Source organism: Drosophila willistoni, assembly GCF_018902025.1.
Source record: "Drosophila willistoni isolate 14030-0811.24 chromosome XR unlocalized genomic scaffold, UCI_dwil_1.1 Seg144, whole genome shotgun sequence".
Taxonomy (NCBI): domain Eukaryota; kingdom Metazoa; phylum Arthropoda; class Insecta; order Diptera; family Drosophilidae; genus Drosophila; species Drosophila willistoni.
Window position 1 is genome coordinate 5260990 of NW_025814057.1, and position 27768 is coordinate 5288757.

The 27768-nt window shown below is 38.5% G+C and overlaps 1 protein-coding gene across 1 annotated transcript; it reads right to left on the reverse strand.

The window, feature by feature from the left end:
* Nucleotides 1–741: 741 nt before the first annotated feature.
* On the reverse strand, nucleotides 742–27709 carry LOC6639148 (mucin-5AC). The gene is made up of 10 exons (XM_023181776.2): nucleotides 27031–27709; nucleotides 4284–5297; nucleotides 3870–4215; nucleotides 2801–2890; nucleotides 2590–2691; nucleotides 2291–2489; nucleotides 1972–2224; nucleotides 1202–1866; nucleotides 1029–1130; nucleotides 742–959 (listed from the first exon to the last, which is right to left on the reverse strand). Exons 2-10 carry the CDS (start codon nucleotides 5255–5257, stop codon nucleotides 775–777), a joined length of 2916 nt encoding a protein of 971 aa, XP_023037544.1. The 5' UTR covers nucleotides 5258–5297; nucleotides 27031–27709; the 3' UTR covers nucleotides 742–774.
* Between the last annotated feature and the right edge of the window lie 59 nt (nucleotides 27710–27768).

Consider the following 27768-nt stretch of genomic DNA (forward strand, 5'->3'; position numbering starts at 1 on the left):
ATACTACAAATGAAATCAAGTTTGGGCAAATTTAATCAATCAATGGGCATCACTTTTGCAGTGTTATACAATACTAAAAAAGTTAACAATTACAAAAAACTGTTCTTTGTGAGGGAAAATTGGATGTTGGGGGGGGTGGAGGGAGGGAGAAATGGGTGCGCCCCTAAAAAAACGGGGCATTCCACTTATGGTCTAGAATGATTATTACAATATATAGTTATTTATATATATATATAAATCTTCAATTACTAGGAGCTTCAAAAATTCTTCTTCACTTCATTGTATTATCATTTATTTACTCTTCATGTCCTTCTACCTTTTTTTTTCTTCTTGATTTCGTGTGAAAAGTTTTAAAAGTAAAATAAGTTTTAAGAAAAAAAAAACAAAAAAAATTATGTAGGAAAAACTACTAACAATTGTTTGTTTTTAGTTTTGGGGGGGGGATGAGGGAGATTGATTCTTGTTCTGTTCATTTGTGGTTGTTTGTTTTTTTCCTTCTTGTTGTATAATTAGGTATAATTTATAATTAAATTGTATGTAAATATTGTTTACAATAAGTATAATTAATAATTACGTGTATATTTGATGTTGGTTTTTGTTGTTGTTACTATTGTTTAAATTGTAAAATTACCTAATCAAGAAAAAAAAACCATAAAAATAAAGTTGCTGTTGTTGTTGTTGTTGATGTTGTTGTTGTTGCTGCTGCTGCTGCTACTGCAGTTTTTGCTGTTTGTTAGTTTGTTTTTAGTTTGGCCGCCAGGATTTAATTAAACCTTAGGCCTTCCAATTGTTCTGGCGACTTCCACCCGATCCACTTGGCTGTTGTGGCGGTATCATTTCTAGCAGATATTGACGTTGCAGCTCAGCAGCCCGTTGTATATCTGCCAAATTGGTGGCATTGGTCGAGTTCTTCGATGATCCGGACGAAGAGCTGCTCTTTTTGTTGTTATTATTGAATGCTGTAAACAGAATAAACAGGAAACCCCATTAAGAATTTTAAGATAATTTCTACAATGTAGTGCACTCACCTGCCACTTGTGCCGCCTGTGCCATGGCCACCTGATAGGAATACAATAGAGGTGCAAATTGCATCATATGCTGCGGACTGGCACCCAGACCCTGTCCAAGAACTAAACAGATAGAGAAGGAAGGTGGTATAAGAATACATCTTATGGATTATGGAAATGGGAAGGGACTGTACCTCTAAATAGCTGCTGTTGGAACGCTTGCATGGCAGCCGCTGTGGCTGCTGGTGACGTGTTCCCTAGAGCTGCTGCTGCCGAACTATTGGCTGCCGATGAGGAGGCACCAAAGTTACCCAATCCACCGAGTGCCGCCAAATTGCCCAGTTGACTGAGATTACCCAGACTGGCTAAACTGTTGATATTTAGGCCACCCATGCCACCCAATGCACTGAGATGAGCTGCCGCTGCCAGCGTGGCTGCCGAATAGTTTTGAGCCTGCTGTTGTTGGTCACGTTGTTGTTGTTGTTGCTGCTGCTGCTGTTGTTGCTGCTGCTGCTGGTGCTGTTGGTGCTGGTCGTGACGGTCATTGCGCGATGAACGCGATGATGTGGGTGTCGCTGGCTCATGATGATGCGCTGCGGTTGGTCCTGGACTGAGTATGCCAGCTTGTTGGGCAGCAATGGCTGCAGCTGCGGCTGTAGCAGCGGCTCGCGATGAACGCGACGACGCACTGGACGGCGGCGGTGTTGGCTGACTTTGTGGTGGCGGCGGTGTGGGACGTGGAGCTGGCGTTGGCGTCTGACATTTGGTCGGTATGACAGTGACAGAGGGCGGTAGATTGACCAAAGCAGCCGCTGCTGAAGCATGCGTCGCCTGCAATTGTTCACGTTCGCGTTGCAGAGCCTGCTGATGCTGTTGATGTTGTTGATGTTGCTGATGCTGCTGATGTTGCTGATGCTGCTGCTGCTGCTGATGTTGCTGTTGATGCTGCTGCTGCTGCTGATGCTGTGAAGACGACGACGAGGATGAGGCGGCATTCGAGATGCTTGTAGCAGACACCGTTACCGAATTGTTGGACGAACTGTGCGTTTCCACTGGCGATGGTGTACTCTGGCTGGACAAACGCTGCTCAATCTCCTGCTCTTGCTGCAAAGCCTTGACAAATGCCTGCTTCAGTCGATTAGTATGTTCCGCCTTCAAAGCCTTTTTCACATTCGAGGTGACACATTGCTCACAAATGACCTTGGGATCCTTGTTGGCTATAAATAAGTGCATACACATAAGTAAACGTCTCTTTTTAGCTGATTATCCATTGAGGTACTTACTCTGCTTCTCCCATTTCCAGACGGGTGTAAAATCAATTTTGCACTGGGCACATCGGAATGGAGCGGCCACAGCATTTGCCTTCTTGTTGACAGTCAGATAATCCACAACAGTCTCCAGACCCAATAGATACACAAAATCAGTATTACTGGGATTGGGTATAAAGTGCATCTCTGGTGGCGGTGGTTTTGGTGGAGGAATCTAAAGTAAAATACAAATATTAAATAAAAGAATGAAAATCTCTTTCTCTCCCTGTCTCTCTCTCTCACTTTTCATATCTATCTATCTATCTCTATCTTACCTGTAGCAAAGTCTTTTCCAGTTGCTTGCGCAAAGCCATTTTGGCAGCTGCCTGACGTTGAGCCGGTGTCTGGGCATCATCGCGTGGTGTTGAACGATCGTTCTATAGAAAAAAGCAAAGATGCATGTGTGAATTAATGAATACAATCATCAAGAAGGGGTCGGTTTAGTTTTAGTACTAATAAATGAGAAATTGGCATTCATATATTTACCTTCAATTCGTTGAGCTGATGATTTTGATGCGTTTGATTCATGGGCGGAGCCGGTGTTATGGAAACAGAATTGCTTATGGTCCCAGGTACCTTCGAATTATCCGAAATATTAGGCTGCATGTTTTTTTTTTTTGGTTTTTTTTTTGGTTTTCAAAATTTGTTTTTTTTTTCAAATATGATAGCGATAAATACAAGTGCAGCAAGGAGGTAGAATAATATACAAAAAAAAAATGTTGCGTTTAGTAGTTTCAATTAGTTTTTGTTACATATGAATTACGACAGAAGAGGGAAGAAAATTCTATGAGACGACAACCTCGTGTGTGTGACACGATACAACTAAGAAGAGAACTAACTTTTCCCGTGACTTTGCTATTTTCTTATTTCAGACTGACAGTTCAATACTATGTTTCCTATGTGGTTAAAAGTGACAGGAAATTGTGGAAAGTAGGATTTATCGATATCAAAATAATCTAAATGACAGAGAGGAGCTTTCAAATTTGTGATCTGGCAAGTTAATTTCCATTGGAATTTAAACTATTTTTAGTAATTGCAACTAATAATAATCTTATGAAATTTAAAGGCTGAGATCATAATGGGCAAAGACCCCATATAGCATAGTACAAAGTGACCTTTGGATGGTCTTTCAATTTATTTCAATAAATGAAATTACTAATTGGAAATTCATCCTGTTATTAAGTGTTGTAAGAGTACAAAATATTTTTTTTTATCGATTCCTAAAACTGTTTAAATTAAAATGTCTCTTCAACTGTCACACATTGTCATCGTCTAGTCTATAATAGCCTAGTTAGTAGTCAATTAGTGTTTGGTGTTAGTGTTCAAAGTGTTTATTTTGTTGGTGGTAAGCGTGAGTTTTTTTTTGTTTGTGGTGTGTTGGTGCTTGGATCAGAAAACGTGAACGTGAACGTGAATATATATATATATATATATGCATGTGTGAGTATATATAATAATAATAATAGATGTTTGTATTTATGTATAAAAGGGGGGGGGGGGGGGGAAGGGAAAAAAACTCGGCGCTTACGGCAACGATTACATTACAATAACTCACATTGCGTGCTTTCAGACTGGAAGGCGGCGCCGATGTTGGTGTTATGGTCACCGACGGCGTTATGGTGAGATTCGGCAGATTGGTGCGTGGCGGCAACGCGCTCGATCGATGCGACGATGATGTGGCGGGCGTTATTGTGGTACCGGCGGCTAGTGTTGCCCCCGCTGGCAGCGAGGATCTTGGTGGCGGGAGTATCGAATTGCTATTAATGCTATTGCGCTGATTAGATCCAATGCCAATGCCAACGCCAACACCTGTGCCGCTTAGAGCAGCTGCTGCTGCAGCAATTGCCGAGGCAGTGGCCGCCGATGCTGAACTAGAACTGCCAGTCCGGCTATTTGTGGCACTGAAACCAAGGAAAGGATAATGGGGGTAAGTCATATGTATAATTTGTGGAGGATAAATAGACTTTACCTAATGCTAACGGCTGCTGCACTGCTACCCAAACTGTTACGCCCTTTACTATGGGCTGGCAGCGGCAATGCCGATGTTGGGGTCACACTCAATGATCCCTTTGATGTGAGGGCAGCGGGGATGGCAGCCAATGGATTATTTGGCGACACACTGGTCGGGGTGACCACTAGATTCTCCTTCATCACCTGCTGTGACTGTTTAAGCTTTTTGAGTAGCATCAATTTCGTTTCCTCGTTACGCAAATCCTGACGCAATTTCCGTAAACTTTTCTCACGCTCTTTGAGCTCTGCATGGGACAACTCTTTGATGGGTACATAGGGCGGCATCTCTTCATCATCTGTTTCTGAATCAATATTGCCATTTTGTTGACGTCCGTTCGTTCGGGCCGGTAATAGAACAATATCTGGAGCCTCTGCATAGGATTTGGGTTCAGTGCGTGGCCGTAGAACACGACGCTGGACTTTATTCTCATCGGGTGCGCTAACTGGAGCTGCTGCGGTGGCAGAAGCATTTGGGCCATCTGCCGCTGACGCAGGGACATTATGAATATTGCTATTTGTGTTGGTGTTATTGTTACTACTACTTGTAGTTGTGGTGGTGGTGGTGTTGGTGTTGGTAGTGGAGCTACCATTGCCCGTGGTGCTTGCGGTTGAAGAGCTGGAGGTGGAAGAGGACACTGAGCTGTTGACTGCTGCTGGTGGTGCAGGCGTTATGGTCAATCCTGCATTGTTAGCTGTCAATGCACGTAAATCTCGATTACTTAACGTTGCACTTGTGGTTGAAGACGTTGTCGCGGCCGTCGTCGTCACAGACGCCGCCGCCGCTGCTGCTGCAGTAGCGGATCCTCCTGTTGTTGCCCCCGCCGTCGACGTTGTTGTAGTTGTTGGTGGTGGAGCCGGTGTTATGGTTAACGCCGGATCACGGCCAGAACCCAAACTCAAGTCGACCACATCGTCGACCTCCATTTTGGCCATTTTCGCTCGTCGCGTCGTCGTGATTTCGTATCTTGGTTAACTGCAAGAAGCAGAGATGAAACAAATAAACGGGAAAAATTAGAAAACGACAAAAACAACGACAAAAAAAAACAACAAAAAAAAAAGAAATGTGAATGGGTTTAATATGGGGGAGCACAGCAGTTCATAGTTCAGTTCAGTTGAGTTCAGTTAAGGGTTGAAGGGTCCTTTTCTTTTTTTCCTTGCTGTTTTCGGTTGTGCAGAAACCGGAAGTCAGACAAGAACTGTCTGCTGTCTGCTGACTGGTAACATGGTAACTCCCAACTAAACAGCAGTTTGCTTTTACACATTTAAAGCAAGTTTTTTCTTCTTATTTTCGTACTGGTCTGGTCTCTTGCTCCCTTTTTTTTTTATTTATTTCCGTGTAAGCATATAATAAAGATATCCTGATTTCTAAATTTATTTAGACAACGACCTTGTCTGAGTAAAATGATAGCCTAAAAGGGAAAAATAAAACTGAAATACGAAAAAAGGGGGAAGTTTGCCAACCTAATTACCAATGCACATATGTACATACATATGTACATACATAAGTACATATTTATTGATCTATTTAGTTTCTATTTCATTTCCATTTTAGGTGTTACCAATGGTTTTAAACATGGAAATCTTGTTCTTTGGTTCACACTAAAATGAAAGCTATACTAAATCGAATATCTTTGATACCAGTTGTGCATATCTGTATCTATCCATCCATCCATCCATCTATGTACATATGTATGTGTGTATGTACATATTTGTATATGTATGTGTTTGTGTTGTCTAAGACTGTGACTTCTTTCCACATGCAAGTCACGTTTTTTCATTTTAGCAAATTTTCGAAAGAAGAAAAATTTACATGAAAACAACAAAGTGAACAACAACAGCAAAGCAAAGAAAGGTTGTTTAGCGGGAGAGAGGAGGTAACGAGAGAGAGAGCGAAAGAGATAGATACATACATTTACATAGGAGAAAGAGTGAATGAAGTAAAGCAGGAGGAGGATCGGGAGGTGGACAGGGGTCATGCAAATCAGCAGTAAATGTTTTTAGTACAAGGAGCGCAGAACTAACACACAGCAGCCCACAGAACGCACACACACACATTCAGCGAGAGAGAGCCAGTCAGCCAGCCAGCCACCACACAAGACACGTGAGAGTGAGAGGTGAATAAACTTTTCAGAGGCAACTTAACTGCAACAACAACAACAATAATGCACCTGCTCAGCCGCCTATCAAATGCGAGCCGAGGGGAAGGGAATAACTGCGACGGGGAAATTGTAGTCAATAAAAAGCATTTAACAAGCCCAGAGCGCGGTAACAACAACAATAACAACAAGAAAGCACAAACAATAACTGTCCAATTAAAATGATATAAATGTAAACGGTCGGCCATTTCCTTCAAACGGGTGGCAACGCTACAAAACCCAATGAAAAAAAAACCGAGTCAAAGAAAATGTACATAAATATATGTATGTATTTATGTATGTGTGTGTATGTGTGTGTGTGTGGCACATTTTGTGTGGACGACAAAAGAAAAGCGCATCAAATAGCATTTATAATTGTTAAGCAGCAACAAGAACAACAAAAACAGCAAAACGAAGAAAAATGCGAACAAGTTCATGTTGTTATTGGTGTTGTTGTTGTTGTGTCCCCAATGTGCTGTAAATTAACTCGCTTTGAAAGTTGGCACACACAGACACACACACACATAGACACACATGGAGCAAAGCTTACTCGTTTGTTTTTTTTTTCTTCATTTATTTAGTATTTTTTTTTCATTCTCTGCTTCCCCCTTTAAGCGGCTGTCGTCGAAGTCTCGTTACTTTCGACACTTGTGTCGTCATCAGATTGCGCGCTACTTTAACAGAACACAGCAAGCAAACTGCTGCCGCTGCCGCCGCCACCATCCTCTCTGTCAATGCTTGCTTTGGCTCTTTTACTATCGCTTGCGCTTGCACAGTGGGACGACAACCAGTCTCCAATTGGTGAAAAATTTCTGTGTGTGTGCGTGTGTTTGTGTTTTGGTTTTTTCTTTCTTTGCTGTTGACTCAAGATATTAGAGCATTTATGCTAAACGTTCATTAACAGTTAAACAATTACAAAGATTGTTAAAAATAGCCTAGCAAATATTTGAATTGATAAAAATGAAACTGAAATATTTTATATTTGATATTTAATTGGAGTGTAATACACACCACACCACACAGCCACAAAAACACACAAACAAAGGTAACTGAGATAAAAATGGACAAAAACATATCGAATCTTGTATTACAATTATTTGAATTGATTATTGAGGAAGGAGAAATTTACATAAACTTTAGGTTTTTTTATTATAATAATCATTCATTTTGTTCCACTATGCTTAGATTTGCTGTTGTTTATTCGAGGGATATCTTTGTATGCCTGTGTGTGTGTGTGTGTGTGTTCTTTGATGATTGTCAATTTTTTGTTCTTGTTAAAATGATACAAAACATTTGAAAATTTATATACATAAATGCTTTTTAATGCATAAATATAGGGAATCATGAAGCACACAATATAACGATAAAAAAGCCGGTCGCCAGGTCGGTCACACTACACGGTTGGGTCTCCCCCTCTCTTCAGTCCCCCTTTTTTTATGCCTTGAACCAAACACACACACACACGTTGTCATCGTCGTCGTTGGCCGTGAAATAAAAGTTTTATCGATTAATTGTGCTGAATGACGACGACAACGACTGCAGCAGCAGAGGCAACGACGCTGACGTTCGATGGAGCTGTGAATAGGGGCAGGGAGCGAGGGGGACTTAAGGGAAAGCAATAATTGTGTTTAATAGTGCGCTAAATGTATTTCAATTAGCATTCAAAGCTTTTAGGGTTTAGTGTTTGTTGCTGTTGTTGTTGTTGTTGTTGGTATTGTGTGTCAAATGAGGTTACAAGTGATATCAGTGGCGAGTGATGAGCAGATTGTTAGTTGAGGTTGGAGTTGGGGGGTAAGGGTTGCAGCATAAAGTCAAAGGTCAGGTCAGGCCTATTCCTTTTGCGCGCTTACCAGAAAGATACTAAAGAAGTCACATCTCTCAAGCGGAATATAACAGATGACGACAACGCAAAAAAAAAAATGGGAAAAAAAATGCAAAGAAATAAGGTTAAATCAAAAGTACAGTTGTGTACATAGCGCGGCGAGCAGCAGCAGCAGCAGGAACAACAACAACAACAACACAAACAAAAGCAAAGAGCCGCAGCAGCAACAACAACAACAGCACAGCAAAAATGTGTTTGAGTGCGGCGACGGCGACGACGACGTTGGTGAGAGCAAAAGAGAGCACAGAAAGACAGACCGACAGAGAGAGTAAGACAGATACAGGGAGAGAGCGAGCAAGAGAGAACACGTCGCACATACGCGACGACAACAAAAACTGAGACTATAGAGAGATGACTAAAAGGAGAGGACGGACAGAAGAGTGAAGAGTTGAGCGCACGGCAGCTGCGGCTGCGACAGTTAACAGACCCCAAAATGGGTTTGGGGGGAGGGGGTGGTGGGTGGGCGTTAATAGGGGTTAGCCGGGCCACCCATCCATACAACCAACCAACCACCCTCCCACACACACAACAACAACAACAAGAACAGATCCTAACCAAATACTCCCCCTTCTAACCATAACATCCTGTTTCTAACCTTTACCCCAACCATCTTTCATCATCGATTTGCATATTAGTTAGAGACCATCGAGACTTATCCCCCTTCCCCTCCCACTCACCCACTCACACCTCGCAACTTATTTTGTTTGTTTCTTTAATACCAATGAAAATAAAAGAAGAAGAAATTAATTTCAATAAAATGCAAGGCAGAAACAAAAACCACAAAAATAACAGAAAAAAAATGTAAGAATTATCAAAACAAGTCGCAGCTCTGCAAACAAACAAACATACAACTTCGACATTATAAGAAATGCGCATATCTTATGGCTATGCCCATTGTACATAAGTCAGCCAGCCAGCCAGCCACCACGCGGGGAGAGAGAGAGAGTAGAGGTGGTCTGCCATCTCCTCCCCTGCCCCAGACATGCGGCTGTCCATGCTGCCCGTGGCCTGCGAGCCCGACTGACTGGTGTGTGTGTGTGTGTGAGTAGAGACAGAGAAAGAGAGTAAGAATGTATGACTGAGTAAGAGAGCGAGTAAAAGAGAGCGCACGACTTGTTATACATATGTATATAGGTAGCTTGTATATAGAAAAGTATATGCATTCATATACATATATATATATATATATATATATATGTATCACCCAAACCCCAAAAACCCATTGGAAATGCCATCTACCCCCTCTACACACACACACACACACACACACACACAGGACCACCCCCCCTACCCCAAACCAAACACTACTCCATTTGGGATTGTTGTGGGAGGTTCTGCGGTGCAGCCGCAGTGAGGGTTGAGGGCGGTCGGGCCTCTATGCAGGATGATGCATACGAGAAGGAGCTGAGGGGGCAAGATGTGTGGGTTAACGTTGGAAATAGGGAAGAAGATGATGATGATAAGGGCGGGCGGCTGGTAGGTTGGGGCTTTTCGCTATGCAATTCTAAGCCTTGTGACAACACAAAACATACAAAGTTTTGCATCATTTGAAACTAAATATGAAAAATACTTTTCAATGACATCATATTAGATGCATAACTAGTTGTATGTACATATATACATATACATATGTATATTTTTTCTAATGATAAGCAATACAGAACCGCGTGGCAGGAAAGGCACAACTAGTAAAATGTAGATTGCCGCCCCTTAGTGACCCCTTAGAGATCTCTCTTGCCCTTTGGCAGTCTTAGGAAATCATTTTTGGTATCACTTTCATAGGGTTCATAGTTCCTTTATCAAAGGTTAACATCTGTCTGACGCCCAAGTCTCTTAGAGACTGACTATACATACATAAATATGTAGAATCAATAAGCCCTTACATACTATGTGTATGTATGTATGTATGTATAGACAGTTGAAACTGTGATGTCATTTCACATTTTTGTATTTTCCAAAACTTTTTCATTTAAATGAGAATCAAATTGGTGAAATGCTTTCACTCAAGTCCTTGTCCTTGACAGAGTACTCTAAAGACATCTATTAATTTATTGCCATAAGAGAATAGATAAATTCATGAGTATTCATTTGCGGAACAAATTTAAATCGATGTTGCCATACACAGTTTGGTTTAGTTTATATATACATACATACATACATATGTATTTATTTATCTATCTTTAATTGGCAAAAAGAAGGCAACTAAGTAAGTGTCATTCTACATTCTACAGCTGTTTTTTTTGTTTTTTTCGGGCAGCTTTGCAGTTTTGTTTCTGCTTCTTGGCTCGCGTTTTTCTTTTGTTTTTCATTCTGTGTTGACCAGCCAACAGTCAGCCAGTTAGCCAAGTCCAAGCAGTGTTGCCAACTAAATAAATACATAAGAGAGATGAGATGAGATGAGATGAGATGAGTGTGTATGTATGTGTTTATATGTATGTATGTATGTACTACCTCCTAACCTAAGCATAGCAACAACAAAACAATGCAAAGACCAGCTAAAAATTAATGACTTTCAAAAACAGGTTTCCCCCCTGTTGTTGTTGTTGTTGGTGGCTGCTGCTGCTGCTTCTCTTACTCTCTACACAGCAGAGTGAAAAGAAAAACAACAAATAAAATGAAATGATGTTTAACATAATATTAATGTATGCATAAATATATTTATGTACATATGTACATACATTTACATTTAAGGTTAATAATGTCCTTAAAACTCTTAATTCTGACCACCACATCACACATTTGTATCCTTTTCAAAAACAAAATTAAACTGAATTTTAATTGTTTTATATGTATATTAAATATGCAAGTTCAACAACTCTTTTAAGTTGGAAGAATATTTCGCAAAAGCCATAAATTCAAGACAAGAAAAAAATATATAAAGTGAAATTTCTTTTGAATCATTCAAATTTCTCCAGAACAATTGCGCTGCATTTAGAGAGAGTATATGTATATACATAAATAAATATTTAGTTAACAGTTTAAGAGGTAAAATATAATTCTTGGCCGAGGAAATTTTTATTTAATTGACTTAATTATTTTCAGTTTTATAAACAAACATTTGTAGTTTAAATTCGTGGAGAAAGTTTTGTTTGTTGAAAATATGAACTTGTATTATGTTTTCAAGTTTTAATTACAAAACAATTGAAATATTTAGTTTTATTATGATTTAGAAATATGTTTTATTGTTCATTAGTTCTAATTTATAATTTCGGGATTAACTTTTTAGTGTGAAAAGTTTTTTGTCGTGAATTTAAAAACCAAACTGTAGATTGGCGATAAATTGGACAATGAGGCTGAAGAAGGAAAGGAGATCAAAATGATTTTATTATTATGTATTTTGAATCGAAATTATAATATTTGTAAACTGTTGTGTTGATTTTGGACAGGTGTAAAAGGGGAAAACATATTATAAATACAAAAAGTTGAAGAAACTTTTAATGTAAATTAATTGAAACGATTTCGGTGTATATCTTTTGGATAATTGACGGACGGGGGGGAATCCTCTTGACCTTTTTTCCTTCACGTCCTTGGGTCGGGTCATTACGCAGATTTGATATGCAAATCTTTCAAGTTGGCTGGGAAAAATATCTTTACATAAGCAATTCTGAATTGTTCCACATTTGTGAATTGTGTGTGTGTGTGTGTGTGTGTGTGTGTTGAGATTGATAATAGATTTTCAATATTTACAAGAAAAATAATATAAAGTTGTATATTATATATACACTCATATATATACATAAATATATGTATCTACATACATACATACATATATACATAATTAATGGCATAGTTATTGCTGTTGTTGTTGTTGGTATCGTTGTTCCAAATTGCAGTTCTCTCAGTTGGCTTGCAGAGCTGTCACCGACTTTGCGCTTCTGCTCTTGCCCTCCCCCCTTCCTGTCCCCATATCCCCCTGCTTTCCCCCTCTCCATCTCTCTATGTTGTTCCAGCACTGACAGTGCCTGGCCTGGCATGGCCTGCCTGCCCTCTTCCTCTTTCCTGGCTGGCTCTTTTCTCTTCTCTTTTTGTACTTCATTCATTCAACATCGTCTTTTGCCATTTGTTGTTGTATATACCCACCCATGTCTATCTGTATATACATACATATATATGGTACATACATATCTTTCTGTGTATTTTCACTCGCACACCCAACAACAAGAACAACAACAACAAATACACACATACATAGGCAGGCAATGGGTTCAACTTGTATATATGTAAAAGCAAACCGACTCCGTGTTGCTGCGCGCCGCTTCGGACGCCTCTGCTTTTGTCTATCCAACCGTGCGTCTCCCTCTCTCTCTCTTTCTTTCTCCGTACATACATATATATATATTGATATATATACCTATGTGTATTTGTGTGTGTGTGTGTGTGTATCAGAAAGGCCAGAAATCTATTTATTGCAATATCAGCAAATATGTACATACATATGTATGTATGTATTTACATACATACATACATATTTGGCATATTTAAAAACTTAAAAAAAGACGTAAAAAATTCTTAACTGTTTTATTATAGCCAACAACAACAGTAACAACAATCCTTTCGGCTGCATTTGTTCAATTTGCTTTTTGGAAAAATTCCACTTAATCAAGCAAATTACCAAAGCGTCGCAGTCGCTGTCGACGTCGGCAGCATGTTGCCATTTGTTGGTTTGGGGCTTTTTTTTTTCTTCTCATTTTCGGCTATTTTTAGTCGCTTTGCGCTTTACCTTTTTTTCCTTTTATTGTGTGTTGTGTTGGCAAAACATCAAAAACAACAGCAAAAACAGAAAAAAAAAGGAAGACGAAGAGCAAAAAAAAAACAAATTTAATGCTACATGAAAATGAGAAGCTCGCACGCGTTAGGAATAACCCTAAAAAAAAAAAAATAACACGTAAAAAAGGTAAGGCATAAAAAATAAAACCAGTTAGTCGATACTCACTCACTCTCTCTCTCTCTCTTTCACACACACACACAAACACACAATACGTTAAGCAAAAATAAAACTCTGGCCACAAACGAAACAAAAATTTCATTCAGTGGAAGAGAAGAAAGAAAGCACAAAATATGCTCTCACTCTCTCACACCGCACCCTACCATCACCCCCTGCAGCGACACTATTAATATAATTGCAAACGCAACACCAAAAAAAAACAAAAACTATCGATCGCGTATATCGATATGCAGTACCGCTTATCAAAAGTACTTAGTCAATTGCCTCTCCAACATGGTCAACATGACAACACACACACATAAAATAGACTTCAGCCTTGAACTAAACACACACACACACACACACAAAGGTTACTCTTATATACAAATATACTAATTAAACATGAAAATATATTCATTTTACATATTTACATACATACATCTATACCTGGCGCTTCTATGTACCGTAATTGCATCTTGGCACGCATACACATACATACATACGTATGTATGTACATATACATATATATGTACTAGGTAGAGAGGGAGGGAAAGCGAGAGACAGAGAGAGAGAGAGAGGTAGGAGCAAGCAAAGGGTCGCACGGGACGCTTCATTATTATTTTTTTATCCCCAAGAAAAAAAGAAAATACATATACATATATGTATATATGTATGTACATATGGCGATTAGTTTAACAGGCGGCTGACGAGGAGGGTTGCATTATTATCGAAACATAGTTGTTAATTTTCTATAAACTAAAGTTAACTACTTTGTTAGTTTAATTTCAAATCGCCTTTTCGCTGACTCAGGGGACTTTTCCTTCCTCCCATTATGTAAAACGTTTTATTTTTTTTCGTTTTTATAGCTTATTTATTTAATTTGTAATATTTTAAATTCTTATTGCATGTGACGCGCATCTACTTGGAAATAGAGATAGAGAAATATTCTCTACATATTCTTGTTTATCCTTATTCATTAAATTTATAAATAAAATGAATTGTTGATTATGCTATAAATTAAACTAAATAAAGGCAGACCAAAATACATTCTGTTAAAATTAATTATATTTATTTTTGCAACTACATTATGCCAATTTTTGGACAATTTTCAAAAGTGAAATCCCTTTTTAATCCCTTGAATTTATGTACATTTAAAATTCCTATCTTAAATATACTAATTCTCAAAAAAAAAAAAAAAAACGGCAAAATATTCATAATTTGAGTAATTTCACATAAAGCGCGAACTTCATAAATTCTTGAAGTATTTTAAAATAGTTCATATCTTTATTTTAAAGTAAATTATGAACAAAAGTTGGGTCCAAATTAATTTGCCATACATTAGAATTAACATATAACTCTGTGAATTCCCCTTCAGTCTACTTATTGTAAAATGTTTTCGGAACTCGTTTTTCGTGCCTCAATCTCAAAACATACATACATCTATGTATTTACAACAATAATTGAAATTTAATAAAAAAGAATTTCAAATGAAATACTCATTTATATATGCATACACTTACGAATACACAAATTTATATAAACAAAGTCTAATCGCAGAAAAAAATTTCATAGACGAACATTTTAGTCAGAAGTTTGAGTTTTTTCTTTTTTTTTTTGTTGTTTTGCGATTATTCTTAATTAAGAAACTTAATTCTAAAGAAAACTATTGTTGCCGGTACAAAGATATTCTATTTATATATATGTATATACATATGTACATATATATTTTTTATTCACTTGCAGTTGTGAATTTAGATTACAAATGTTGCTTAGTCATTTGCGGCCGACTGCTGTGTTTATACATAAAGAGGGGGACGGAGTATAAAAAAAGCTTGACATTTTTTTTATTTTTGATAAGGTTTTTGGATAATACAAATTTCTAGAAGAATGTGAGGGGTAAAGAACGGAGAGAAACACAGAGATGAGGAGGAAACACAGTTGTTGTGTTGCTTGTGTGTGTGTGTTGTGCCTTGGGGTGTTTAAATTGTCGAACCCTTGAATTTGGACGTTTCAATTTTTGATGTAAAGTATGTATAAGCACATACATATACATATATGTAGATGTCCCGATGTATGTGTAAAAAGTACGTATAAAAATAAATGCCAGCAGAAAAAAAAAGCGGAAAAATATATAAAGTAAAAGAGAAAACATTCTGTTTTCTAGCTCACTAGCTGCTGATAACGAAAGCGACACTTACAAAACGCACCTACATACATACATCTCTATACATACATACGCATACTTATGCATATACACTTGGAGAAAACTCTATTTAAAATATATGCACAAACACAAATTTTTCGCTGCTCATTTATATAATTCACAAATTCACATCTTTCATCCTTAAAAGTTTATACTTTTATCGATACTAAAATAATTTCTAATTTCTAATTGAGCAAGCAGCCTTATCAGTGCTTTAATTATTGATCGAATGTATCTGTACATACATAGATACACATATATGTACATACAAAATATATATAAAGCTTCTCATTGTTAACGAGGTTTTGAATGCTAAGATTGCATCTTACATCTTATTACAATTAAGAGCCATGAATTGAGTTCACATAAATGAATGACAACTACACAATGAAATAAATATCAAATATTATATTAGTATATTGCCAATTTTCTAAAAATCCGTAACACTTTTTAATGAAAGGCCTTAAAATGTGCTAAGGCCAGTAGAATCAATTCGAATTATTTGAATTGTTTGATTTTAATTGGGAAATATTGGTAAAATGAAGTGAAGCGAAACACGAAATATCGGGCTATTGAAATTTGAATATTCAATTTTAATGAGCGGTATTCAACCGGACATTTTGGGCCAAATCTTGAGAAATCTTGTTAAGAAGGATTCCCGCGTAGTGCCACAAACCCAGAAAATACATTCGAAACAAAGCAACTTATTGTCCTACATTCTTTGGATTTTTTTGATTTAGTAAAAAACACTCAGGAGTTAATAGGGTTTGGGTAAAGTGATTTAAAATCCGAGGGTTAATACGAATTCCTTTTGGTCTTTTTTCCCACGGTGTATTTTGTTTTTTTTTTAGGTTTGTTGTTGTCCGCGTTGTTAGGGCCACACAAATTGGTATACCATATGAATCATAATAATAATAATTTTTAATGAAGATTTACAATATTTGATTGCTTTATTATGATGACTGGACAGGAGTCGGGAGAGGGGGGAAATAAGAGAAAGTGGCGGTGACCGTGTGGTAGTAATAAATAGATAGATAGAGAGAGGGAGAGAGAACATTAGCAAGAATAGCGGTTAAAACAAATGGGCGATGCTGCTGCTGGTGCAACAACAGCAAAAACAACAATAAAAATAGAAACTATTTCAATTTTTTCATTTTTTTATGCGCTTGTTCTTATTTTGCACTTAATGACGTGTAACGAACAAAAAAAAAAAAAAAACGGGCGCGTGTTTGCTGTTACCTCTCCTCTCTTTTCTCTTACTAGTTCTCACTCTCTCTCTTTGTCTCTTACTTGAGTGTGTGTGTGAGGAGGAACATCTATGCCCACATAAGTATGTACTTAAAGCATATGCGTGTGAGCGAGATGGCGTAGTCTTTGAAAAGAAAAAAAACAGGTAAAAATAAAGGTAAACCAAAAAAAAAAAAAGAAAACAACAAAAAGCAGCTTTGCCACTTTTTTTTCGTTATGGCTTTTGTTTTTGCGTGAAATGGCTTAAATTGGCTTTATTATAATGATTATTATAATATGCACACACACACACATATGTACATACATACAAACACACTTGCTATGCATGTGAATGTGTCTATACATAAGTAATTAGTCAGCAGCAAGAAAAAACAAAAACAAAAAGAGTTTTGCTTGAGGTTTTGACCATGAAAAATCAGCACAGAGAGAGAGAGAGAGAGAGAGAGATGGAAAGGGAGAGCACCATCAAAAAGGGGGAAACGGGAGGCAAGAAATAAATGCACAAATTATTGCTTAGTCCAATATTTTTGCTCTTTTCTTTTTAGTTTGTTTAAACTTTAAAGTAAATATATGCATGTAAATACTGGGTGCTTATGTTGGTTGGCAGCATATAAAATTATTGCCCCGCCACGCACAGTGGTTACATTTATTTGTATCAAACCAAATTTGGCAATAATTTGAAAGAATCAAGATTTTATGGCTTGAAAGATGAAATGTGAAAAATGTGGGAAACAAACACGATATTACCATGCCCTTTCAATCAACTGATCTTTATATATACAGTAGAGATGCTGGAATGAATTGTGTTCGTCGATCGAGGGTCCACTGTACTTTGACTGAAATATTTTTGTTCTTTTAATGAAAATAAAAGTGTCGTTGTTTGATGTGGTGGAAAGGAGGGAGGCTGGAAAGGAGGGGAATACGGGGGCATACATTAGCATTAATCTGCTAATTAATTAGAATAATTTTGAAATTAAGCTTAATATGAGCAATAAAAAGAATCATTTGCTACATACATATCGACTAAACAAAATACCAATCCAGAACATTTGAAAAACAATCACACGATATACACACAGAGAACAACGAATAAATCGGAAATCTTTGAAAATAAATTAATATAGCAGTAAAAAAAATGTTGGAAAAATATCAAAAATAAACTAACTTTGATATATATCCTCGTTGCAATAAATTTTCATTAATCAGTTGTTTTTTTTCAAGATGCACTTAATCTTTAAAACTCATGAGGATAACTTTCCCTCCCAAAGAAGATTTTTTTGTGGTTTGTCCTAGGTCGTGAATCAGTTTGAAACACTTTTTGGCTATTTTCTGACACACACTGTGACATGTTATTCTTCTCGCATCGGGTAATGTTAACAATTTGAAGCACTGTGCAACGGCGACGGCGACGACAGACATTGCAGTCGGAGTGGCAGTCGCAGTCTCAATAACAGGCACGGCGAGCGAATAAACTGCGACGCAAGGCAGTTAGATAAACGATGACACGACAGACAGACAGACAGCTCTGGTAGCCAGCCAGCCAGTGGAGAAACAGTAAGAGCAACTGCAACAACAACAGGCTAGGGTAAAAACAAGGAAGTGGCTGCAACTTTGGCCATAACAACACACACACAGCGAGAGACACATAGATAAATACATAATATCTGTGTGTCTGTATCTATGCCAGTTGAAACTTCTTCTTGTCTTCAACTTGTTAATTCTAGGGTATACAATATTCGGGATATTTTGGATATTTCTCGCTCTTTCCTGCCTATTTAAAATGACTTCAGTTGAAAAACTGGCCAAAGAGAAGTTTTTAAAAGCCAGCCGACTCATTTAAACGGTCAATTGCCTCGCGCTGCCAAAGAGTGCATGAGGGAGAGAGAAAGAGAGAGTGAGAAGGCAAAAAAAAATGAAACACAAAAACAATTCTTACCTAAACAGAACTTGGTATGCCACATTTTTTTGTCTTTTCGGGGCGTCGTTTTGGTAATACCCTACTCACAAGATTAACAAACTTTTTAAGCCGAATTTCAAATCAATTTCAATTTTCTTCAATAACTTTTTATACCATGTACCCATAGGGTGAAACAGCTAGGATGAAGCGACCCCATAAAGTATATATATTCTTGATCAGCATCAACAGCCAAGTCGATCTAACCATGTCCGTCTATATGAACACCTAGATCTCGGAGACTATAAAACCTAGAGCCACCAAATTTTGTATACAGACTCGTGTTGTATGTAAAGTAATCAATTTTATATCAAATACATGAAGTTATTAGTTTTTTTAAATTTAAAATATATTTAGTTTACTTAAGTCGGCGAGACGACTTACTTCATTAATACTGAATAGAATCAAATTTTGTGTTCTCTGTGCCTAATTTTCACCAATATTGCCCATATTATACATGTGTTAAACAAAAATAAGAACTAGAATTTAAGAGATCTCTATAGGAAAAAAAGGAGATGGGGAAGGCAGTGCCAGGGAAATAAACAAAACGAAAATAACCAAACAATTATCAATAAATCAATAAACACAGCTACATATACATACATAGGTACATACATATATTAACGTTAAGAGTGGGTGTGGCACCTCCAAAGAATAGTAATCAAAAGGAAAGTTGAAGGGAGAGAGTAAGTTTCAATATGCAATTTCATTTATCTGTAATTAACTGTTTTAAAGTTCTTTTTTCCATTTGGTCACCCCCCTCAGTCTTTCTCATTGTCAATCTGACATTATTTGTTTTTTTCTGATTGTTTGCCCTTCACGTAAAATATAAAATTTCAAATATTTTTAATAAGGAATTTTGTGAGTGAAATGTAATACGTAAATCATGTTCATTTGGCAAAAATATTTGAATTTTGTGTATAAACTCTTGTTCCATTCCATTGTAATACAACCTGCACACCTCCGCCATCGGCATTCTGGACAAAATTCCGTTTTCCAGGCAAATCTAGATATGTTTAGTTTCATGAAGAAGTAATGCATCTCGCCGACTTTAGTATACCATGCACAAAGTGGAAGAAATGTATGTGTCGTCTTTAGTTTTCTTGGTCTCCGAGAGATAATCAAATAACGGGGACAAAGGACTTTATCACCGTAGATACTACACAGGTCTACGCACATCATGGCTCTAGGGACATGGCTAGATCGACTCAGCTGTTGATGCTGATCAAATATATAATATACTTAACATTTTGGCCATTTAAAGTTTAAGCGCAGAGTGAAAATGTGATTTAATATTATGAAACACTTTACAAACATTCCCGCGGCCCCCGCTCTCAGCCATTTGCTACCATCTCGATTGTATAAAGTTTAAACTAAAGATCTAAATGAAATATAAACACATGGATATTGTGTAGTCAATTGTGGATTATTTCCTCAAGGGCGACAGAGTTGCAATAAATTGTAATTACGTGCAAAAAGTTTGTTAAATTGTCACATGTCAGCGTTTTTTTTTATTGGCCTGTTGGAAAAACTGACGAAATATAAGCAAAGAAATAGATGGGCCGCTAACTGTAAGCTAGTAGTGGGCCAGCAGCAGCTAGTTAGTTAGTTGGAGTAGAACGCAAACGCAAAAGTCTAAAAGGTCAATGAACTTCGTTCTCAGTTTCTCCTATTTGTGTGTGTGTGTGTGTGTGTGTATGTGTTCTATTTGTTTGTGCAAATGAAGGAAGAAGAAGAACTGAGAATTCACCTGTTTTAATAATAGAATAGAGAAAGTGGCCAATTGATTTAAAGGAAATGTGGCAACGCCTGACAGATTTTTCGAGGTTAGGTTTCTTGCTGCTTGTGCTTGTTCTTACTCTTGACGTAACACGTCCTCGAATTAATAATCCGACTGGACTGAATGCCTACAGGCACGCAAGGCTAAAGGAACAAAAAAATAAACCTATATAGAGAATAAAATAAATATGAAGATTGAACAAGTTATATTAAGCGAGTTTTGTTGTGTGGGCGGGTCTCGAAAGAAAAACAAAAACAAAAAAACCTTTAAACTTGTCTCAGACATAAGCGAAAGCAAGGAAGGAAAGAAGGAAGAAAGGTGGAGCTGAGTTTGGTGGCGAGGGCAAAACCTTCTTCTTCTTTTGCCGCCTGTGACAGCCTTTTTGGGTTTTCAACCAACTCCCACTCCCACCCCCACCTCCGCCACCCCTCGCAGCACTACACTCCACACCCTTAGGGTAACTGGTGCTTTTTTTTGTCGAGTGTTTTGTGTGTGTATCTAGAGAAATATTTTATGCAGGCGGCAACAACAACTGAAGTTGGATAACCGCCGGGTCGGTGGAGGGATGGAGGGAGGCATTTTAAGGTGGTGTGGGGATGGGGTTAGTGGGGGGAGGGGGAATGGTACAGTTTACCTGCATATAAGACACATGGTTTCCATAATTGTCAAACGCGCAAAATCAAAGTGCACCCCCCAGCCCCACCCCACCCCTCAGTCCATTACCCACTCTGTCGCTCTTTCTCTTCTCTTTCTTCTTCTCCTTCATCACTCTCGCTCTCTCTGTCTCCCCTCCGACTCTCACGCATGCAAAATGTGGCAGGCAGCCGCCTCTAGGTACAGTTATGCTGGTAAATTGATAGTTTGGTTTGGGTACAGTTAAACCTAAGCTGGGCTAGGCTACCCACCACATCCATCTATCTATCCATCCATATGTATACATATGTTTGTCTCTTTGTTTGTGTGTGTGTGTGTGCACGTAGAGCCGCTAATTGCTTTCGCCCCTGGTCAATGGACAAATTTTGTGCATTAAAACATTTTGCGTAATATTTGTGTGTGTGTGTGTGTGAGTGAGTGTGTTGTCGCTAAACCTAATTTCCTAGCTCTTTTTCACTCTCATAATATGCAATATGTTATACACATACATACATATGTACATATACATATATTACGCAACTATATTGATAGGTAAAATGGATTGTTTTTAGTGTATAGGTGTGTGTGTGTAGGATCCATCTACTAACGTAACAACAGATTTGTGCCACTCCAAAAAGCAAAAGGTGGTGCTTGCTGCACACACCCAACCACCCACCCACCCAACCAATATGAAAATCCACTCAAGCATACTGAAAACGGACGACCACACTAACACCAACAACAACAACAACAACAACCCCTATAAATCCGCCACGTCCCCATCCCCATTCCACACACCAATATACAATGGGAGAGGGAGACAAAGACAGAGCGAGAGAGAGTCGTGTGAGATATTTACTGGAGAACTGCACGAATATATATTCAAAATATCTATAACCAAATAAAATTAGATAAGGCAAACTAACGAAATTAAATTGTTTGAATGAACGAATCATTTGAAAACTCAAAGAGGCTTTGACTATTCAGTTTCATAGAAGCTTAATGAATATAGATCTTGGACCTTTTGAGCGCCAAGAGATGACCGTTTGGAGGAAACTTAGCTCGAAGTCATGGTTGAACCTCAAACACACACACACACACACACACACACTTAATTTCCCTAAGGTTCCTCTTTAATGCTTGAAGAAAACTAATCAATTCTCTTGGTCATTTCATTCGCTTCTTCATTTCTTCAATAAATAGCTCAACTAGGAAATCACATTATATAATTGATAAAGAAATTACTTTGTTCTTCTTTTTGTTTTGACCTTTTGTTATCGCAGCGCTTTTTGATTTCCTTTCGTTTCTAGTTCTTAAAAGTATAAAACAAGGTGGTTAAATCACAGTATTTTACGCTCATCTCTAACCTCTCTTTTCTCGCTCTTTCTCTGTCTCTCTCACTCTGTCTCTACTATCCCAAAAACAACTTGCAACCAAACGTAACCCATTCAACTGATGTTGCTGCTACGGCGGCAGTTTTCGGCATCGACGAGAGCCTCCTGCCGCCCGGATATTATATGCATACTTGAACTATGCGGAGTAGGAAGGAAATACAAGCGATCGAGGTTGGGGGTGGGGGAGGGGGTCTGCCATGGCTTCTGTGCTCTGCTCTGTTCTGTTATGTTCTTCTTCTTCGTTGTCGTTGTCGTCGTCGTCGTAGTCCTGTCCTGTGCCTGGCATTGCCTGTTTTGTATATGTATCTGTTTTTGCATGGCTCCTCTTCTCTTCTGGGGTTTTATATACATACAAACACATGCACACACACATTCTTCTATAAATATATATATATACACATACAGCTGCTGCTGCTGTTGCTACTGCTTCTGTGCCGTTCATCGTTTCGGGCATTTTACAGAGAGAGAGAGAGAGAAAGAGAGAGAAAGAGAGAGCCACAGAGTTGCGACCAGACCAGAAAACCTTAAACCTCCCAACCTCCCGGACCAACCATCCATTCATCCATTTTGTGCGCCACCCACAACAACAATGCAAAACGTCTGCATTTCAACTAACGCCACCCGAAAATACACACACACACACACACAAGCAAACGTTGTCCCGGCACCAAAGCAATGCTATTTTCCCTCCCCCCCCAAAGGCCACTTCTTTGCCATTCCATTCTTCAACCTCAACCCCGCCCGCTATTGCAGCAGCCGCCTTTCTCATATTGCCATAGTTGTTGTTGTTGTTGCTTTTGTTGCTGTTGTTGGTGCTCTTGTTGTTCGTTGCCGAAAAAGTTTTATACATAAGCGGAAGCCAACTTCTACTCCTCTAGCCAACCAACCAATCAACCCACCCACCCACCAAACCACCCACTCACCCATCCAACCAGGCAAACGCAACCCACGCGCAACCCATCGCCATCAACCTCCTCTTCCTACTCCCACTTCTTCCACTTTCACGTCCACAATTTCAGTTTTCCATCTCCTCTTTTTGTTTTTGTGTCCTGTTTAATCGTGTTGTGTGTGTGTGTGTTCTGACACTGACAAGCCGCCGCCTTACCCACGGCTCAAAAAGGAACTCTGAGAAGGAAGACAGGGGAGAGAAAGAGAAAGCAAGCTCATTACAAAATCAATAAGTCAATTTTCATTTTCTTTTTGTCCGACATCCCTCGACTTGCCTCCCCTCACCACGCCTCTACACCTTTCCTACCTGTCTGTCCCACCTTTACAGCTCATTAGCATACATATATAATCAATCAATAATACTTGATATATCGTACCTTTGATACGATTTTCATGCCCCTTCCTCTAGTTTTTTTACGTTACACATGACAACTATGTCTCTTTATGACCCTATTAAAAGTTCTTAGCAAAATTAACACTAAAACTGCGACTGTATGAGATAAATAGATAAATTCCCTTTAAAAGAAAGTTAACTTAAGATTTAATAACTTTCTCTTACAGGTGTGGAGGCATGCATCATTAAGTGGCGCCACATAAGTGAGGGTAGATCAAATTCCCAATGGTCAATGAATAGGTTAAAGGATAACTAACTAATTGTTCGTAATAACTTACATAAATGTGAAGCCCAAAAATAAATGCAGATTTCATTTTGTATAAATAGGTTAGATATAGTTTTATATAGTACATAATAGTTGAATGATATGAGAGGGATAAAAGAGGGGGAAAGAAATGTGTTTGTAAGATAACATTTGAAATCTAATTATTGCATGGGGGGAGGAGAATTTGATAAATCATTTAATAGATTGGCCATCAACTAATGGATAGTGTATGTTTGTGTGTGTGTGTGTGATCATTGTTGTTGTCTTTTGTTTTGGCTTAGGCTTAGGCTTCACGTTGACAGTAGTTGCTCAATATAACTACCTTTCTCCCTCTCTCTGTCTGTCTGTCTGTCTCACTTAAAGTGTCTATCTCTCCTCTTTGGCCTTTCCGTCTCCCACTCTCTCTCTCTCTTCGTCTCTTTGGTGCAGCAGACGGACGCCGCATGCAACTATTGAAGCATGAACATGCAATTTATGTACACACAAATATATATCCATTTATATATATAAATATATATTTATGGAGGTGTGTGTGTGTATAGATGGATAGGTGTACCTTCTCCTCTTGCTCCCCACACTACTCCATCACCGAAAACTATGAAATACAACAAGCAACTAGCAGGCAGCAGGCAGCAGCAGAGACTGTACTTTTGATATAAAATCCACTCCAGCCGTATATAGAAATGCAAACACACACACATACATATACATAGAGAGCAATACCAACATATATAGAAATGGCCCCCTAAAACACCCCACACACACCTACCACCCCCTACCCCCCCTTCTTGCACCCACTTGGAGGCAATGTTTAGTTTTAGTTGCGCTTTAAACTGCATTTCGGCTTGGTTTTCTGTTGCTGTTTCTGTTATTGTTGTTGTTGTTGTTGTAAAACTGTATATACCAGAGAATTGCATGAGAGACGACCAACTGCATGCGAGTATATGTATGTATGTATGCATGTGTGTGTGTGTGTGTGTATTATTTCAACAATTCACATTCGAAATAGAAATCCACTAACTGCCAACCCAAACCCCACCATCCACCCCTCCCACTGTCATCTCTTTATGCTACAAGAGCACTTAAATGGGGGGATAGGGGGTCCTTTTAACCCCGAAAAACCGACAATAGTCCTGTTTTCTTTTATATTTGTCGTTTTGACCCTGATGAATGTTTTTTTCTACCTACATAATAAACTAAACCTACCTTAAAGTGGTCAAAATGAAGTAAACTTCTCTAAAACCTAAAAGACATTTTCAATTCTTAAAAATCTAACATTCACAAGTGACGTCACTTTGTTGCAGAATACAAATGATAACCCCTTTTAAAGGTCTTCATAAATATTATATTCCGATTTTGATCTGTGGAGGAATAGCAAAGATTCGATAAGTCAGACTCAGGTTTCACTCAAAGCAAACGATTTTATAATATTTTCTTAGCGTTTTTCCTTTAACGGTAGTTTTATTTTTCTTCCATTTTTCCAGTAATTTACCTTAAAATTGCCAACTTCAATGAAATTCAGAGATTTATACAGAGTAAAAGAGAGAGAGGGGGAGAGAAGAACGAGAGGCACATCTGTTTTATCGAAAATGCGGGTCTGGGTCGTCCATTGAGATTTTGAGAATGCATAAAAGGCGTCGCGCGCGGTGCGGTGCGCTGTGGGGCACATAAAGAATGCCAAAATAAGTTTAAAACTAACGACCGTTAAATGCGTGCGTGAGCGTGCGTATGTGTGTGTGTGCTAGCATAACAAGTGCGAGAAAGAGCACAAGAGAGCGTAGGTAAGTTGGGTTATGTATACACACATACATATATAAGTATGTATGTATGCATGTATTTTGGGAGCTTGCAACTTTTCATGCGTTCGTTAACCGGCCTCCAGTTTCATCCTGCGTAAGTTCCGAAATCATAAGCTTTGGCAAAAGGGGTGTAAGAAGAAGAGAGACAGAGCCAGAGAGAGAGAGAGAGAGAGAGAGAGAGCCAAAAACAAGGTAAGTCGAGAGAGACAGTAAGAGGTTCCCGTACAACTGCATTGAAGTGCGTTGTACATGACAAAACACACAAACACATACAAACATCACATACAAAAATATTTTTTGATTTAATTAATTAGCAAAAGATCCCAACACCTTCCTCATCATCTCTTGCATCCATTTAATATGCATAACCATTATGTCCAAAGAGTCAAACTCATTCATTCATTCATACTAAATACACACATACACAACAAAAAACTGAAAAAAAGAAACACATATGGCATAGATAACGGGGCATTGGCCACCCCTTCATCCCATACCCTTCTCTTATTGTAGGGAAGAAGAAGAAACGTAGCAACCAGCCAAGCAACAAACCGATAAAATGTAAAAAAAAAAAAAAGTAGCAGCTGATAAAAAAAAAACTGCCTAAGCATGGCGTCACTGAGACAACGCTGCGGCAGCGTCAGCAGCAGCACTAGTAAAAGCTGTAAAAATTGTCAATATAGGCAAGAAAATAAAAAAAAAGTCAACGTTAACAAACAACATGGCTTGCAAAAAGAAGAAAAGAAAAAAATGCGCGAGTAATGAAGAAGAAGAAGAAGCCGCCTACGTCAACGTCAACGTCGACGACGACCGCAGCAGAGACCAGACCGGTTGAGGTTAAATTGGAATAGTGACAGAGAAAGAGAGCGGCAAGAGACAGCGCGAGCAAGTGAGATGGTAGAGTTAGAGAGGGTTTCAAGAGCATGAAAAAAGTTAGTGGTGGGGCAGCAAAAGGGGGCAGGAGGAAGTTGGTGGTGCCGCGCTGCTACTCTCGCTTCAACGTAATGAAAATTTCAGCACAGTTCCGTGACGTGATGTGGGAAATGTGGAGATGATGATATTGATGAAAAAGGAGGGTGGCGCTGGCGCTGATGCTGGTAATGGTAATGGTATTGGTAAGAGGTAAGTCGGAGGGAGTGAAACTTACCCGCGCGGAGAAAAAGTAACCAAAAAAAAGGTAGAAAATCCGTTAATCGCTTAGTTGTTGTTGTGGGTGCTGCTGCTGCTGCTTGGTCTGCGTTATTGTTGGAATTAATACTAATTTCCCACTCTCTTTTGCACAAACACACACACACACACGCACACACCACACACACACACACTTTTCGCTCGCTCTCTTTCTCTTTTGCCTCTTTCTCCAATTCACATATGAGGTGCACAAAAAGTTTGTTTTGTTGATTAAGAAATTTCACTTTGCTATTTTTTTTCTCTTCTTATTTACTTAAGTATATGCTATGCATCACATGTACTTATTTATCTCTTATATATATATATGTATTTATATATATACCCGTTGTTTGTGTGTGTGTGCGCCTTCAACACCAATACACTTGCACAACAACGCTGGCGTCGCTGCTACTTCGGCTTCTTCTTCTAGTTGCCTTCTACGGCTTTCCAAATTTTTTATATTTTTTCACACGCACTTTTCTTTTCAGTTTCCACTTAAAAAAAAAACAATGCAATTAATGCATATGGAATCGAAATCTATAACTATATGATTTTGTGGCGCGTCGAACCGACGGTGAATTTTATTAAAAAACAGTTTTAAAAATATTCAGCAGCAAGAACGTATACCAACCGCACGGCTTGAAAACAAAAACAACAATACCCCGCCCGCGACACTTCGCCGTGACTCTTAAATGCAACAACAACCACAGGGCCGAAT